General features: G+C 39.6%; 2 protein-coding genes across 18 annotated transcripts in view; one reads left to right on the top strand and one right to left on the bottom strand.

Annotated features, from left to right (window-relative positions):
- TENM3 (teneurin transmembrane protein 3) overlaps positions 1–16,333 on the top strand; it is a 502,889-nt gene that overhangs the window by 239,212 nt on the left and 247,344 nt on the right. Inside the window, exon 1 of one of the 17 annotated variants that reach the window (XM_075500276.1) lies at positions 15,695–15,711. The exons of 14 other annotated variants lie outside the window; for them this stretch is intronic. The gene's annotated coding sequence lies outside the window, so the exon portion shown is untranslated. Of the gene's footprint in view, positions 1–15,694; positions 15,712–16,181; positions 16,251–16,333 lie in introns of those variants that run through there. 2 more of the 17 variants (XM_075500273.1, XM_075500279.1) reach the window with 2 other exon arrangements.
- LOC142408684 (uncharacterized) overlaps positions 1–16,333 on the bottom strand; it is a 64,672-nt gene that overhangs the window by 4,555 nt on the left and 43,784 nt on the right. Inside the window, exons 3-8 of the mRNA XM_075499264.1 lie at positions 15,581–15,909; positions 13,684–13,862; positions 8,945–8,985; positions 4,160–4,427; positions 1,175–1,374; positions 669–796 (exon numbers count right to left, since the gene is read on the bottom strand). Of these exons, the coding sequence (XP_075355379.1) occupies positions 4,421–4,427; positions 8,945–8,985; positions 13,684–13,862; positions 15,581–15,909 (556 nt within the window). The 3' untranslated portion in view covers positions 669–796; positions 1,175–1,374; positions 4,160–4,420. The remainder of the gene's footprint in view (positions 1–668; positions 797–1,174; positions 1,375–4,159; positions 4,428–8,944; positions 8,986–13,683; positions 13,863–15,580; positions 15,910–16,333) is intronic.

Genomic DNA, 16,333 nt, shown 5'->3' with positions numbered 1-16,333 from the left:
AGTCCAGCTCACTAGCCGTGGCTGGTATAACATAGCTTCCTGAACAGGTTGTCCAGAAAAGAATCTTTTATTAGGGAGGGTGAAGAACATAGAGTCGTTGGAAGCTACGGTTTCAACTTCCTATTAAGGAAGCTTTTAATACTTAAGTGTGTAGCTTTCCAGATTACCACCTCCTTGTCCTGAGGCAGATACCGGAACACCCATTTTAGAGGTGAGGTAACTGTAGGTTAGTCATCCTATATACACTGATGAATTATGAGTCAATGCTGCATCATCTGAAAGCAGCCATGGGATTTATGAGATTGATAAAAGTTACTCTGTTTCCTTCACTGTTCCTCACAAGTTTGAGTAAGGAGGGAGTACGTGTTGGTAATTGTACTTTCAGGTATCTGGAATTGCAGGCCCAGGCTTAGAAATTAATGGTCAATATTATGATAAAATAACAACGTTACTTTATAACTGAGAACAAATAGTGTATCAAATTAAAAATAAACTTGTCCTTCTGTAAGCTCTGTTCAAACAATTTTACTGGTGGGTTTGTGGAGTTTGCTGGGATGTGCACCGAGTCCTGTACTTAAAAACAGCCACTTACTCTCCAGAGTCCTACTAAAGAAATAATGTCAAAAATTATTTTTTCTCTGCTAGTTTTGTCAAGCCACAATAATTACCTGTATTTTACCTGAAAGCATCCTTGCCTTTTCCCTAAGTTTTGGCACCATGACAGGTTTTGTAGTTGGAAGACTGAATGTTCTAGCTCTATGTTCTTGAGAATTAAATGCTTCCATTTATCTTAAGTCTGAAATTCAAAATTAATAAATACAAAATCAGTAACTTCAAAATTAGTAATATAAAATATGATTCAGCTAGTGATGAATTTTTGTCTCCAGTCTATAATAAGTGACAAATCCATGAATAAAGACACCGTTAGAAATATAACCTTTCCTCTTATTGTTTCAAAATTAAATATTATTGCTTTATACATTTCGTTTTCTGCAGAAGGGTTAGTGATGTATAGTCATTACTTATACAACTGTTAATATCATTGGTGTAAGGACTTCACACTGGTAAGACACTGCAAGTTGGTCCAGGTACCAAACAAACGCTTGGTGTGAGCTTGGTTCCTCCTTATCTTGTCATGGAGCATTTAGGAGGGAATAGAGAAATCTGAGCTCACCCTCTGAGCTTGGCAGCCAACTGCTTTAGCATGTCCAACATAACCGTATCATCTTGCTATTTTCTCTGGATTCTATACTTCTCTGCCTGAGGCCTGAGCCACTATACCTACAGAAGTGTTTCTGCCCTTGCCATGAGGTTATACAGCCCTATCATGCACATCTTTTCATGTGGGAGGACTTTTCTGCTAGCACTGAATTGCTTCAAGTAGCTTTCCCACAGCAGAAGAGGAAAGAAAAAGATCATGTAATTCAGTGAGGAAAGGAATTGACACAGTCTCTCGAAGCAAGCAGAGGTCCCTTTATACTTGGCTATGTATGGGTACTCCTGGACTCTGGAAATAAATATATGTATTTCTGTATATATATTTGTCTATTTGTAGCTAGATGGGACTTAAAGACAGCGTAGTGTTTGCAGTTATACACGTTTGGCTATGAGCTTTCTCAGTACCATGAGGTAAGAATTCTTCTCAAATGTTGTGCACCTGTATATGCTTGTAAACCAGCAGAGCTGAGTTAATTCTGTGTTTCACTTAGCTGTTTATATCAGTTAATCATACTTTGTCATTAGTTCTCTACATATGTCACTCTATATGCTTTTTTTTTCCCCCTGCTTCCCATATTATTCACAGGAAATGTAGGTTTACCCATGAAGAAATGTAGGTTTACCCATGAAGAAGTGCACTGTTACTCTTACACATATTATTATATATATAGAGAGAAATAAAATGAACATTCAGAGTATTACAGTCAATATGCTTCACTGAAATTACCACTTTTCAAACTTAGCAAAGCACAAGGAAAGAGGTATAGGTGAATCTAGGATGTTCTGTAAGTTTATCCGCATGTAGGCTACTGGTTCACAACTAGATTTATTTTGCTTTATTTTGCAGCTCCAGGCACAAATACAGTAGGATTGTTAATGCACCATATCTTTTAAAAAACCAAAACTTCCAAATCAGTTTTCATTTCTAGGATCACTTGAGCACCACAAGAATGTGTGTAAAAGAAAGTATGTAGATATACAAATAAAGAATATTGATAGCAATATGACTGAAATCTTTTCTCTCTTTTTTTTTTTTTTTCCCCATTTGCGTGTAGGATGGTATTTTGTTTGGCAAGGTACTTGAAGAACAAATGGTAATTTGGGGATGAGAAACGGTGATTCAGCTAGGAGGCCTTTCCTCCTGTAGTTACAAAACACAGAGAACTGAGAATGCGCCATTGCATAAAGCCAGGATAGAAGGGATCCCTGGAGCTCATCAGGTCCAACCTTCTGTTGAAAGCAGGGCCTTAGACAATCCAGAGCTGTGTCTCAAGCCAAGATTGAAATAATTCCACCAAGGGAGATCCCACCTCTTATCTGGGCAACTTATTCCAATTTTTAATTGTTCTTATAGTGAATTTTTTTTTAATATCCAGACAGAATATCCCCTGAAGCAGCTTGGGCCCGTTGCCTCTTGTCCTGTCACTGTGCACCCTTGTGAAGAGACTACCTCCATCTCCTCTATGACCACTTTTTAGGCACTGGGAGACTGCGATTAGCTCCCTCTGAGCCTTCTCTTCCCTGGGCTGCATGAATCTCTTCTTCCAACCTTTCTTCATGTGGCAAGTTCCCCAATATTTAAATCATCCTGGTGGCTCTCCACCAGACTCTCTCCAGTTGTTCAATGTCCCTCATGAGCTGGAGGGATCAAATTCTTGATGTTTTTCTACAGTCATCATCTTGGAAGCATTTTAAGAGGGCAATGTACATGACTTTGTAAACCCATCAGTTTAGTGCTACACTGTGCATGTTATCATATACGTTGTTTAAACCTGTGACTTATGTAGTCTTTGTATACATCCTAAATAGGCTATGAGATTGTATTTATTTTATCTAAAGACACCTATATTTTGGTGCAATGCTTAGCAGAGGTAAAGCATTTTAATTATGTATGTCTATGCTTTTTCTTTTGTACTTTGGTGTGGGTACTAGGGTTTGGAAGGGTGGGAGGGAAAGATGGTTTTTTTTAAAGAAAAAGGGAAAAACTATTCATTTGCTCTCTTATGTTTCCCACAATGCAAAACTGCTATTGTACCAACTAGTGCTGAACAGTGAACGGTGGTTTTAAATAATCAACTACATACTTCAACATATTTTGAAGCACGAACATGGCATCAGCGGGGTTGTGTACTGGAGTTGGACTGCAATCCCAGAAGTAATATAAAAATTTTTTTTTCAAGGAAATCCAGCAAACAAAATTGTGCTAGCATCTTAAGACAATGACTGACGGCATTTGTATTACTTATATATCCTAAACTCCAATGTTCCCTGACTCACATTAACCTCTTTCACAAGGATCACAAATCTTCAGAGGATCTCCTATATCTATGTAATTTACTCTCTGTCAAACATATAAAACAAGTCTGAGTAATACTTTCTGTTAGGGGAGAAAAGGAACTTGGAAAGGAAATCTCTATCATGGCTGCTCTGCAGTTTGACTGTCCAGATCAGACAGATGTGAAAATCCTTGTTTCAACACCCATAACCATGGCTAGACTGATTCTTGGGGAAATACATTAGCTCAGAGAGTCTGTTATGGTTTTGTTGTGGGTTGGTTTTGTTGGGTTTTTTTGGGGGGGGGCAGGGTGGAATTACTGTGTCACAAAATTATTGATAGAGACTTTTTAAAATTACATGAAATAAGCCAGGGTAAGATTAAGCATGTCAAAATTTGCTGGTTTTGTCTATACAGCTACTGGTGTTTAGTTTTAGCTCCCTTTAAAAAATCAAATAAGCAGAAATCCCAGGCAGCAAAATATTTGGGAAAGAGTTAACTCTCTTAAGTACTTTATTAATTGTTGCTCTTATTTTTTCCTTGTGCCAGGCTCCACTTCGTGAACTGTAGCTTGTCTTCATTTATAGTTCTAGATCTCCTTTATATCTTCTCTATATTTCCTGGTTTGTTACACAGACCTTTGCTTCTGAATAGTTCATTTTTAACTTCCCATGTACTTACATGATGTTAGCAATATTTCTGTATGATGACTAATGGTGCAGGTAGACATATTTTATCTATGTTCTCCTTCTTGCTTATGAGCTTATTTTTGTCCTTTTTGTCCACAAGAACGTGTCTATCTTTGCCTTACAATGTAATTATTTTAAACATATGTTCATCCATAGTTTTGAATCTCACTCTGTTGGCATTACAGAGTAGAATTTGACAGCTGGGTAAGTCCTATTTAAGAGCATATTTTGCTAGGAACTACTTCCTGCAAAGAAAAACAGAAAATATATAAGGTCCCATTTAAACCAAAAGACTGAAAGAGAACAACTGTTCAGCACCACATTTCCTAAACTTCCTTTCCAATACATAATCGAAACCTAGGAGAAGTCATTTGGGATTACGCCCATAGCTTCATTCCAGACTGCTGCTCTTTTTTTGCACTTTCTCTGTATTAGGAGAAAATCTGTGTACCCATGTGTTGAGATTAAAGACTAGTTTTGGTAGCGGAGTAAGATGTAGAGTCTTTCACCACTATGAGGAGATAGGTTACATGCCTCCTTCAGGGAGTATGACCCGTGTAAAATCCAGCGTTTAATCGCAGCCCTACTTATACCACTTAGTTACAGTATCACCAGACCAATTATAACAACGTCCAGACTTATCAGAAGTCTGGGCAGAACAAAGTCCAGAGCTATTCACTTACCCTAGAAGTTGCAGTAGCTCAAATTTGAGAGCTCTGAAAACAACTGCATTGCTGCTGCTGTTATTGTAGCTGGGCTGTGGACAAATGTAATTTTAGTCTCTGATGCTGTCAATCTGGCATCTTTCACAAGTAGTGATTTTATTATATAAAAATTTAATCTGTCTGCCATATCTTACAGGGTGGTTATGTAGAAAATGATGCATTTAAAAAAACCCAAATTGTTGTTAGAAGAGAATTAGGGCAAAGACTCCTAAAACGTTGTTAACTCTGGGAGGACAAACTTTTGAAAGCCATTCCACCAGTGCACAGTGCCAAACTTTTGCATTGAAAAGTTTTGGCTGAATACTGGGACAGATAGATAATATGGTCCCAGAAAACTTGCCAAGGAAACTGCAGTCAGAAATGTAGGAAACTGTCCGGACAAAGATTAGGCCTCAAACGTGCTGCATTGATTACCAGCAGCTGTGCATACAAGAACTGTTTCTTCATACCACACAACCAAAACCACTGTGGCCTGTCACTGTCATTTTTATAGCAATTTGCTGACTTTTTAAGAAACAGGAAAACATTTAGTTGAAACAGAAGTGGAAATGACTGACAGAAGATAATTTAAGGGAATTTTAATGGCTACTGAGTGTGTACCGTAGAACTATGCTGAAGTGCACATATATTTAAGACTTTCCTTTATGTAATAAAACTCACTAAGAAAATAAAAAAATTGCATTGATAAGTTTAATGTTTACTGTAGATCACAGATCCATACCTTAAAAGATTCCTTAAAAAGCCAGAAAGGCGAAGGTGATACGTCAGTATTATTATTATTTTGAGCATTGGGATTTTAAGTTATTGACATTCTCTTTTAAGATAAATTCAAATATGCCTCCATTAGGGGGAGTTACACATTCATCACTAAGTGTTTCAGATTTTCAGACACTGTTTGGTACGATAGATTTTCTCTTGGATGTTTTTTGTTTCCTTTTAAAATACTCTGTTACTACTAGTGCCGCCTTGTTCTTCTGTAGTGGGACACGTTTTTAATTTGTTTAATCAGCATGCAAAAATTTGCAGCAAAGAAGAAGGTCCAACTTTATCAATTTCTGAATACTTCAGGAAAAAAACCTATTATAATAGTAAAAATATCTTTATTAATTGGGGGATTTTCCAGAGTGAAATATAGATTGTAAGATTTAGAAAACCTGGAGCAAAATTCTCTCTCTCAAGCAGTTTTTCCTTTGCCTGTATTTTTTTTCTCCATCTGTGAAACTGCTTCTGCCTCAGGGTAGTTCAGGAAATCTATCAGTGTCTGGTTTGTTTACTTTGGTGCAGGAGAGTTTTAAATAGCAATGTGACCCTTGTGCTGGATGTTAGCATGACTGTTATCAAAAAGGCAAAGAATACTGATGGACTTCAGCTGATAAATTCTTGTGCCAGGCTTTAGAGTATAACAGTTTTAGATGAGGTATTGAAAACATGTAGTTACATGCCTAAGCACTCTCCATCTAGCTAAGCTCCTGTGTAACGTGGATAGTGACAGATCCCTTTCCTTTATATAGAGAACTGAGAACCACAACCAGTTGAATTCTCTGTGGAATAAGCCCATTGCATGTTTGCCCAACGATCACAGTAGGAGCCACCGTGGCCTTGCATAGCCCTTAGAGTACTTTTCTCAGTGCCTGTGGTCCAGCTTCAGGAAGCATTGGCTCCTGGGAAACTTCAGAAGAACTTCTGGGAGGCCACGAGTAGAAAAAAGGATTTCAAACACATACAGTCTAGGATTCTGGTATACCACGTTTGAGGGCTTGTCTCAAAACGAATGCCAGTATCAGTACTCTGCTCTTCAGGACAGCTCTACAGCAGACTTTCTGTTCCCCCCTGCAAAGTTATCACAAAGGTAGGTGGACAAGATGAGAAAGGACAATTCAAGGTGGGGAGAAGGGGAGAGGGAGGGACGAACTGATGGCAGCAATTCCTGAAGCTCATCTTTCAACAGTCAACTGTCTTTGCCTAGATAGATGACTGAGTTGTGTGTGCGTAGATCATCCTCATTGTAGACAAAAGTATTTGGGTCTCTGGGTGGTGAATACAGAGATGTGAGAATAACTTGTTTACCAAAAGTGGATTGAGACATTAAATGTGGAACAGAGATCTTTCTTGTAATAAAATTAATATTATTTGCCTACATTTTCCATTCAATTTTAAGAACAAGCTGTTTTCTGTACTTTTCTACTATTTTGAGCCCACTTCAACCAAGTACTGAGCAAATGCAGTCAGATTAGTATTTCGACTCTAATGAAGCACAAGCATCCCCAGCAAATGGGAAGGAGGGAAGACTAATCCCAAAGTATGGGACCTTCCAGATTCTTGAAAAAAGGGCTGACGATGCTTCTTGCAGTATAATAGATGGCAGGGGAAGCCAAGGCAAGTTGTGTGCGTGTGGGGAAATACATCAGGAAACACTGCTGTAGAAAGCAGAGTGAACTCTTTGAGACACTGGTAATGCTATATGTGCCTTTTTACCAATATTATGGACAACTTCTATAGATTTGATTATCTTCAGGACATTTGCAATAAAAGATGCATTTTTACTGAATGCTTTTCTTATCTTTGAATCCTTCTCCAGCAGGCTCAGCTCTGACTGTCATAGATTTTTGGCCTCAGAACTGACCCAGTTACACTGGCATTTTCAATCCTAAATGTGGCTCCATGCTTCCATGTAGGTTTTCATTTAGGCTTTCACTTTGCATGCTTTGCTCTTAAAGTGTAAGCATATGGTGGGTGGGAAGAAGAGGGGGGGAAAAAAACCCTTTCCTGTGACTTGCGCTGATTCATCAGCAGTCTAAAAACTCCTGTGCCATGCCATCAGCTTTTGTGTGCCCCCAGTATATACATACTATATTTAGTTTCTTTATTTTCCTTGAGAAATACCTTTTATGCTGAATGTTCTACCACTTGCTCACATTTTAAGGGCTCTTGTATGAGTGAATTCAGCTGGCCTTTCAGTTCCTTCTCTTGGCAGATAACACCAGAGCTTGCAAATCTGGCAGTGCTTGTGGGAAGATCTTTAGTGTGAATCCATGACGGCTTGACATCTATGCAGTGGCGTGCCGAGCAGATAAATGGCGTACGGGGAAATGGTAGTGGAAGAAAGACTTTAGGGACTATTACATGTGATAATTTCTACGTAATATACTGTGTTCTGGAAACTTGTGCGATGGTTAGCCTTGCTTGAAGTAAGTCGAGCCCAAGTGGTGGTTTTAAGACCTGCAGTACAGACTCATGGCTCTGTGTGTGAGCACAAGGTGAACAGGCTCACTAAAACGTAGCAAGCACATCCAAAAATCCTGAAGTATGGATAAAATGAAGGAAGAAATAGTTTCTTCTCCTTCTCCCCCTCTTAAGTAAATGGTAACTTTAAATTCTTGATAGTGTCTACGCCCTGTTTCTGAATATGCCATCTCTGCTGGTATCGAGTAAAATTATTTCACTAGCAGTTCACGGCATGTTGGCAAATATTGTGTGTTGGGCTGAATGTGGAAAATGATCACCTGCTTTCCAGGAGAATTAATAGCCAATAAATCACTTCAACGTGTGCCATAAATGCAATTCTAGATGCACTACAGCACTTAGTTTTGTGCCTAACAACCCACCTATTACCAGGCATTCATCATCTGCCTGAACGTGTACCATGGGAAAGTTTGTTCATGTACTCAGTTCCGAGTGTACATAAAGTGTATATAAACCCTATTCTTACAGTTTATGAAAATATCTTTTTTTTTCTCCTGGAAAAGGTGATAAGGTGTCTACTTAACAGCAGCCTGCAATGCGGTTACTTTATATAAACCCAAGTTAATATTTTGGAAAGCATTTATTTTATTTTAAATGTATAATTTTTATAACCATTTTGTATATAGACCACTTGCAGGGATATGGCTCACACCAGGTGTCAGAGTAGTGTGAAATAATTTTTATGCCACCTTTCCAAGGCAATAAATGTCATATAAGCATACACAAGTGCAGATATAGTACTTTTAGATGAATATTCTCAAACTGTATGTTAGAAATCTGTTTGACAGACTTACCCAAAGGATGACACTTTTTTCTGATCTTGCCAAAGCAGCAACTGTGTAAAAAGAAAATTTGCTCTGGTGGTTGGTTTTTTTTCCCCAAGGAGTTATGATGTAAAGGGAGGGAGGAGAAGGTGTAATTAGGAGAAAAGAGATGGTTTCTACTGAGGAAAAAAAAGAAATTTCTGACCAAAATGATACAGCAAGTTTTCAGTCATCTACCCTACAATAAAAAGACAAAATAGAAGATGAAGGACAGCAGCAGCTGAACCCACAGTCCCAGCCACATAGTTTCTGTCATGATCAGTATAATGCTTATTCCAAGAAATATGTGAAATATTTTTTTGTGGGAATCACACAGATATTGATTTTTTTTTTTTGTGCCTCTGTTTTTAAAATATCTTTTTAAAGATGTAATTTCAGAGAATACCTTGAACTTTTTTTTTTTTTAAAGATGATGAGAATACAAGTTAAAGTTTTCTAGAGGTATGAGATCCCAGCTTCATCATTAAGAACAACAGAGTGGCTTTTCATAGAGCTTTTTCTCTTATACCGATAGGATTGCTCTGCTGGTGGTCTTTACCAATTCTAAGAGATTCACAATAGGGTAGTTCTTTCACGAAAGCCAATTCTCTTGTCAGACGTATAGAAAACTATTTTACTCTAAAAGGATTGTTTCACACAGCCTACAGATACCTTGTTTGTTATGAGATGTCCTGTATGTCATGAGCTTACATACCAAACTGACCTCTTTTTCTTTCCAGTTACTTTTTTATGTCACTTTCATTTGCAGTAAATATCTTCTGCTTTTTCTTTCTGACAAAAGTGTAAACTTATAATTTAAAAAAAAAAAAGTCTAGTAATCCAGAGGGATTTAGAGTTGTGGACCCAAGTATTAATTGTAAATCAAAATTTAGTCAGTTGGAAGCTGCTTATTATGAAGATTAGACACTCTGTCTCCAGTTTGGAGCATTAGCTGTGCAAGCAACTGCTTCTTTGCCTTCTTTTCCAGATGAAAGCCAGTGAGTAGCAGCTGCTCATAGAGGTCACTGAAAAAATAAGAAAGCAATATGAAAAATTAAGGGGGGAAGGTGCCACAACTGTGCATGTTTCAGGATCTTTAATAGTTTTCTCTTTAGGTCCTGAAGTGTGATGATGCAGTGAAGTGAGTCTCGCAAGATACAAATGGGATTCAAATTAATAGCAAGTTCAGTTTAAAGAGAGATATAAGGCTCAGATTACTTTTTCTTTCTTCAGTGAAGGGTTTAAACTTTTTCCTAAAATACTATTGCCTTTTCTTCTAAAATTAGGTAAAATGACCTGAAAACATCAGAGTATTACTTTATTGCTTCATCTTACTACTGTTATTCTGAAACAAATAGGATTAAACTTTTTTCTTTTTTTTTTTTTTTTTTTGGGGGGGGGGGGTAACTATTTCCTTCAAAGGGCTCATTGATCCCCTAGATATTTCATGAAAATGTCTTCCCCATTACTTAGCTTTACTGTAAGATAAGGAAAGCATGTATGCTTTGTGTTTTCCAAGAACTGTGTTAATCATTCAAAGCATATGTGGCCTTTTTCTCTGTAGTCTGCTGGCTGACTGCTATTGTCTGCATTTGAACACAGGAATGTATTGGTGAAAAACTAACTAAAACTGAATAACTACTATGAAAAGCATCATGATCAATATTTATGTCTTCAGTAAGTCAGATTTTGGAGACCGGGATATTGAATTTGTATAATAACTGTAAATTTGTATTTTCCTAAACCTTTATTTATGACAGAAAGTAGTGTAGAGTAGGATGATTCTAAGCAGGGCATTGCACTGTTAAACAGCAAAATTCTAGGTATTGTTACACAAAAATATTTTCCATTTTTTACCTGGCCTGAATACTGCATTGAGCTCACTGGGAAATTTGTCAAAAAGCAGACAAACATTATTTACTTCAATATATTAATCTACAGCACTCAAAAATCACAGTACAAATATACACTGGGTAGTTTTGTGTTGCTTCTTCGGAAAAAAAATCCCCCACGTATTATCCGCTTACATTCAAGAAAAGTGTCATAATTCAATCCTTTTTTTAAAGGACTATGTTTTTGCTATAACTCTTGCCCTACCCCAGTTTCATCTACTTGCTTACAATTTCCACTTGTATTTTCAGTGAAATGCTGATCTGAAACTGCAAAATTCTTAATACGCTCTTGGAAGGGGTTATAACAAATAGAGTTAGGCTTTATCTATGTGAATGAAAAGGAAAGAGAAAGTTTATTGTTTTCAGATTTGAACACTGAATCTGTGATCTCATCATGGTCTTAGTCTGTTCTCATTTAAATCAGCGTCATTACTGCATGAAAAATGGCTCATCTTAATCTATAGTTGTGAGAAAAATCTAGTCAATGTAGAGTAGTATTTAAGTGCTTAAGAACTACAAGATGTTCTACATGTAAATATTTTTGTGCACATGTGCTTTCTCATGGGAACACACTATACTACTAATCCTCTTGATATCAGATAGTATTCTTAGACTTTTATTTCTAGACAAGATTTTGCCTTTTTTAATACACTTCCAGCAGAAACTGGAAAGCTAAATTATGAATATTTTACTTGATTAAGTCTGTTTTGTAAAACAGACATGAGAATGTATGTTGCTGTTATAAATGATACCTTATCTGACAAAAATCTTTCTCTTAGGCAGCATTTAAATTTCATAGCTTAATACTCCACTTTTTGGTAGGGTCGTAAGAAAAACAGGTTCCAAATTGATGTACTGAGGCTGTGCAGTTTCGGCTTCTATGTAGACACTCTGTTCATGCTTGTTTGTAATGCATATGTAAACAACAGTATTTCTTTAAAGTACACCTAGCATTTCAGTACAAGTAGCTGTAACACTAATTAACAATTTATGATAGGATGTCTTAACAGGGCACTTAGGCTACTACTATTCAAATAAGTGAATTAGTATTGGGCTAAAAAGGTGTTTGCTCCCTTTTATTAAAAGTCACTGGTCATCATTAATGTTGATAAATAGCTGAAATTATTACCTCGATGATGAGAAGAAGAAAGGTTCAGCGATTAGGCCTCGGAAGACTATCCGAGGCATCAGATTTTCCCTCTCCCATGGTACTACTTTTGTGGTATTGACAAGTCAGCTTTGTGCCTCCGTTTGCCATGTTAAAAATGGGCATAATAAAGTTTTCTACTTTGGCATGATGGTGCTCAGAGAAGATAATAGTAAGGACTGAATCGTTATGTGCTGCAAGGAGCAGAGCTACTCATACCTGGGAGACTCTAGTCTAATGACTATCCAGAGTCACCTCCAGTGTAACCTCTTAAGTCCTTTCCAGGCGTTGAAGTGATGGAATTCCTGATGTGTCAGTTCTCCATGATAATACTTATCTTTTACAGAGAGTGAGTATGGCTGTTTGTTACTACCTTTAAATTCCTGAAAACCTGACACAAATTCAAATGCAAATGTAAAAATTAATCATCATGACTAAGCTGCAATAACCCTCCCTCCTCAACCAAATGCAAACCAGCCAGTTTGAAAGCTGAAACAAAGCCCTGCCTCCAGGAACTAACCACATTCACAATTCTCCCGTTTTCATACACTTTGGAAAAATATGAACTATGCAACATGCTATGAAGGCTGTAAAATTTGAGCTCTTCTGGATCAGGAAAGAGGAATCAGTTCCAAAAGCTTTGAGTTCCCACAAAGAACATCCTGTTAGCAGTTCCTCACCCTTTTATACCAGCAAGGCCCCAGCTCAGTTGTTTTCACTGATCTAAATTGTGGCAATACGACAGAAAGAGTGAGAAAGAGAAAGAGAAATTCTTTCACGTATGTCAAGGCCAGCTGTGCAGTACCTTTCAGTCCCCTAAAAAAAAGGTAAGTTTTCAGGTGACCCTGCCAGTGACCTGAAAAGGCCACTGTGACTTGAGTTCAGCAGGGGATGAGTCTCTGTTGCCCATGAAATGCAGCTTCCAGTAAGGAGAGTAAAAGTGGCTACCGTAGTGATAAATGTACCTACAGATAGCTGCATGGATTAACACAGCTCTAATTTATTCCACATTAAGAAAAAAGACTATAATGAGTTATTAATAAAGAAAGACTAAAAATGGGTTCAAATTCAACAGTTAATGCTCTGCATAATTTACTGGAATAATCCTTCTGACCAAATAAAAAAAAAAATTGCTTCTCTCTTTTCCTATGAATGAAACATCTATGCTATTCCCTGCCCCCCCCCCCCCCCATTTTGTTTGATCTTTCTACTGTTTGGGCGTGAGCAATGTCGGCATAAAGTGTGGTATCTGTGCTGGGGTTTGCTTCACCCCCATTTGTCTACTCCATATAAATATTTTCCTAAGCAAACATCTATGTTTCAGATGTCTTTAGTGTTGCACCTAATAGATTTCATAAATCATTTGTGCTGGCATTAATGGGACAGTGGAATCGCAGCACAGGGGGCATCAAAGCAAAGGAAAATTCCATTGCAGCTGACTGAAAATGGAGAGAAAAGGATCCACTGCAGTGACATCCAGGTCTGCTCCTGGATGGAAAGAGCATGGACAGCTGGGTAAAGGAAGGTCGGCACTGCCGTAATTAACAGAGGCAGAATCTTTCTTTTTTGATAGGCTGAAATCCTCAGATAGTGAATGTACAGTGGTACGTATTTGTAGAAAAAGGGTACAGAACGTGTAGGTGGGTAGTGACAAGGTAGCTTTCTTTTGGAACAAGGGATTGTCTAAATACCTCTAGCCTTCCATAGCATCTGGCTCTTGGAGGACCCAAAATCCTGCTTCCTGCACAAGTCCACGTAGAGGGGGTGCAATTACAGGTGCCCTCTGAAGACAGTAATTCTCCGAAGAGCTCTAGAGCTCTGCATGAGCTGACTCCAAGCATCCAGTTCCCATTCCTCTTTCTTTCAAGACCTGTAAGGATATATGCCTGAATTAATTTTACCTACTTAGTAGATTTTTCAATGGCAGAAAGTGCTTATCTATAGGTACTCCATTCAAGCAGTTTGGAAAATAGTATTTCCATGATCTAATACTCCATTTATTACAACTAGATCTCTTGGAAGAAAGACAGAGAATATGAGTGTTGCTGTGGCATTGCTAGAGACTTGCTTCCTTAATTGACTATATTAGTTCATGATTTCATCTCATACTTCTGTTCTTGGCCAGTCTTGCAGCTATTGCAGATGTGAGTCTGTCCAGCATTTGAACTGCAAAAAGCTTCCAATTTTCAGCAAAACACTGCCCCCCCGAAGCCTGAGCAAAGTATAAGTCAATGGTGACTGTATTACAGTTTCTCCTTTGTGCTAAGTCAAAGCACGCATAGTCTGTTGCATATCTAACTCAAAGAGCTTCAGTTCAAGATGTAGTACTAGTGCTATTACTTTGGGATTTTTTCAGTATTTTTCCCCATTGCCAGCCAAGACTGCCCTCATCAGGACCTGGCTACTTAGCTCATTATTTTCCCCCATTTCACAGAAGTCTACTATTTCAGTCTGTATAGTCTTTGTTTCTCTAGGAAGTTGCAAATGAGCACTAATTGTGTGAGCTTTTTGAATATTATTACATTTCTTATGAATAATACATCTAAAATATGTGCTTTATTGCAGCCTTCTACATAACAGTGTTGAAACATATTCTGGAATGGTATTATCTTCCCTGGAAGTATTGTGTAGTCATTAACAATATCTCGATCTGATTTTTGGCAAAATGTGGTAGCTGGTAGCTGCTGTCATAACTTGGCCTGTGTCAGCAACGGATCTTGTAATAGGGTGAGGCAAGTTAAGGTTAGTTAAGTATTAGCAAAAGTCCAAGGTGGAAAAAAAGCATGATAGGAGAAGTTTTGTAGGAATTACTATGTGTCACTGAGAGCCTGGCATATCCCTAAGCCAACTGAGAAGGTGGTTCTTTGGGTAGTGATGGTGAGAGTGAAGTTTGAGATATCATTCCCACAAACATTTTAAAGGAGTTCCATGTTCCACAAGGCAGTGATTAAAAAAATATAATAATTTTTAAAAATCTGGTTCTTTTACTAAAGACAGAGGCACTAACTTAAGTTTGATTAGCAGCTGAAAATAGGATTTTCTATTTTGAAGGAGTACATTTGTATCTGTGTATTTTGTAGGCATCTAGTTGTTCTGGCTCTCTACAGTATTTCAGAAGTTAATGCTGAGTAATGCAAAAGCTGTATTTTGTATCTATTATTTGATAGCTTTATCTGACAGCTATGATGCATAATGCAATGCACCCAGTTCTGTGTCCAGTCAGATCAGGCTGCAACTCCAAAGGCTTCATTAGGAGCAGGCTTGATTATAAATTGTCAAGGAGAGTATTTTGAAGTAAGCCGAGTTTATTATACTCATGCCCATACAGACGCGAAGAACTATCTCCTAAGGTGGTAAATGGAGGGGGAGGTGTTTCTGTTTCAATTAAAGCACAGGTGGTGCGTGATGAGAGGGTCGGTTGTAACATCTGTGCGCCAACACCTGCGCTTTGGTCCAGGCCCTGGTTTGAAGGGGGTCTCCTCAGCCCGCGCGGGAAACCGCCGCTCTCCTGCTTGGCGACAGACGTATCCAAACGTGAATTCCCCTCCTGTAAATACCGACTTAATCTCATTTCCGTTAAGGCCTTACAGGCTTTGGTGCCAATTCGCGCGGGAAGGAGCGCTGCAGATAGCGTGTTTTGTGTCACGGCGGATCTCCGCTTTGCGATGAATCCCCGCAAGCCGCACGGCCCCGAAGCGGCCGCGTCCCCTCGCCTGCCTGTGAGCCGCGCGAGGCGCCTTAGCCAAGCCGTACAAACAGCGCTGCCGAAGCGGCCTGGCTCTCCGCTCTCTCCGGGAAGGATCCTTCTGCCTTTCCCCGGAGCTCCCGACCTCCAGCTGTAAGCGCTCGCGGCCGTGCCGCGGCGAAGCGACCGCCGCGGCCCCGAAAGGGTTACGCGGTGCCAGGCCCGGCCCCCGCTCCTCGCCGGGAGTAAACACCGCCGCCTCAGCCTATGGCGGCGGCCGGCTGCGCGGGGCCGGCGGCGAGCGGGGCTCCGCCGGGCGGGCCGCCCGCCACAGACGGGGCCGGGCGGCGGCGGGGAGCGGAAGGGAAGGGAAGGGACGGGAAGGGAAGGGGACGCCGCGCCGAGGTGGGGCGCGGGGCGGGGCGGGGGCGGGCGCGGGGAGGTGGCGCTGCCCCCCCGCGGCGCGGGTCGGGGGCGGCGCTGGCTCATTCCGCAGCTCGGGCAGCCCTGCGAGGAGCCGGCGGGTAGCCGGGGACTGCGAGTCCTGTGTTTGTAGTATTGCTAAGCCGAGAGGTAACCGCTTTTCTCCTGCTTCTTGCCTTGCTGCTAAAAGAGCCCGACCCGGTGTTTGGCTGGGATGCGGTAGGATCGATTTG

This window comes from Mycteria americana, chromosome 4, assembly GCF_035582795.1.
Source record: "Mycteria americana isolate JAX WOST 10 ecotype Jacksonville Zoo and Gardens chromosome 4, USCA_MyAme_1.0, whole genome shotgun sequence".
Lineage (NCBI taxonomy): Eukaryota > Metazoa > Chordata > Aves > Ciconiiformes > Ciconiidae > Mycteria > Mycteria americana.
Note: the sequence above shows the minus strand (reverse complement) of the source record. Positions and strands in the feature narration are given on the sequence as shown.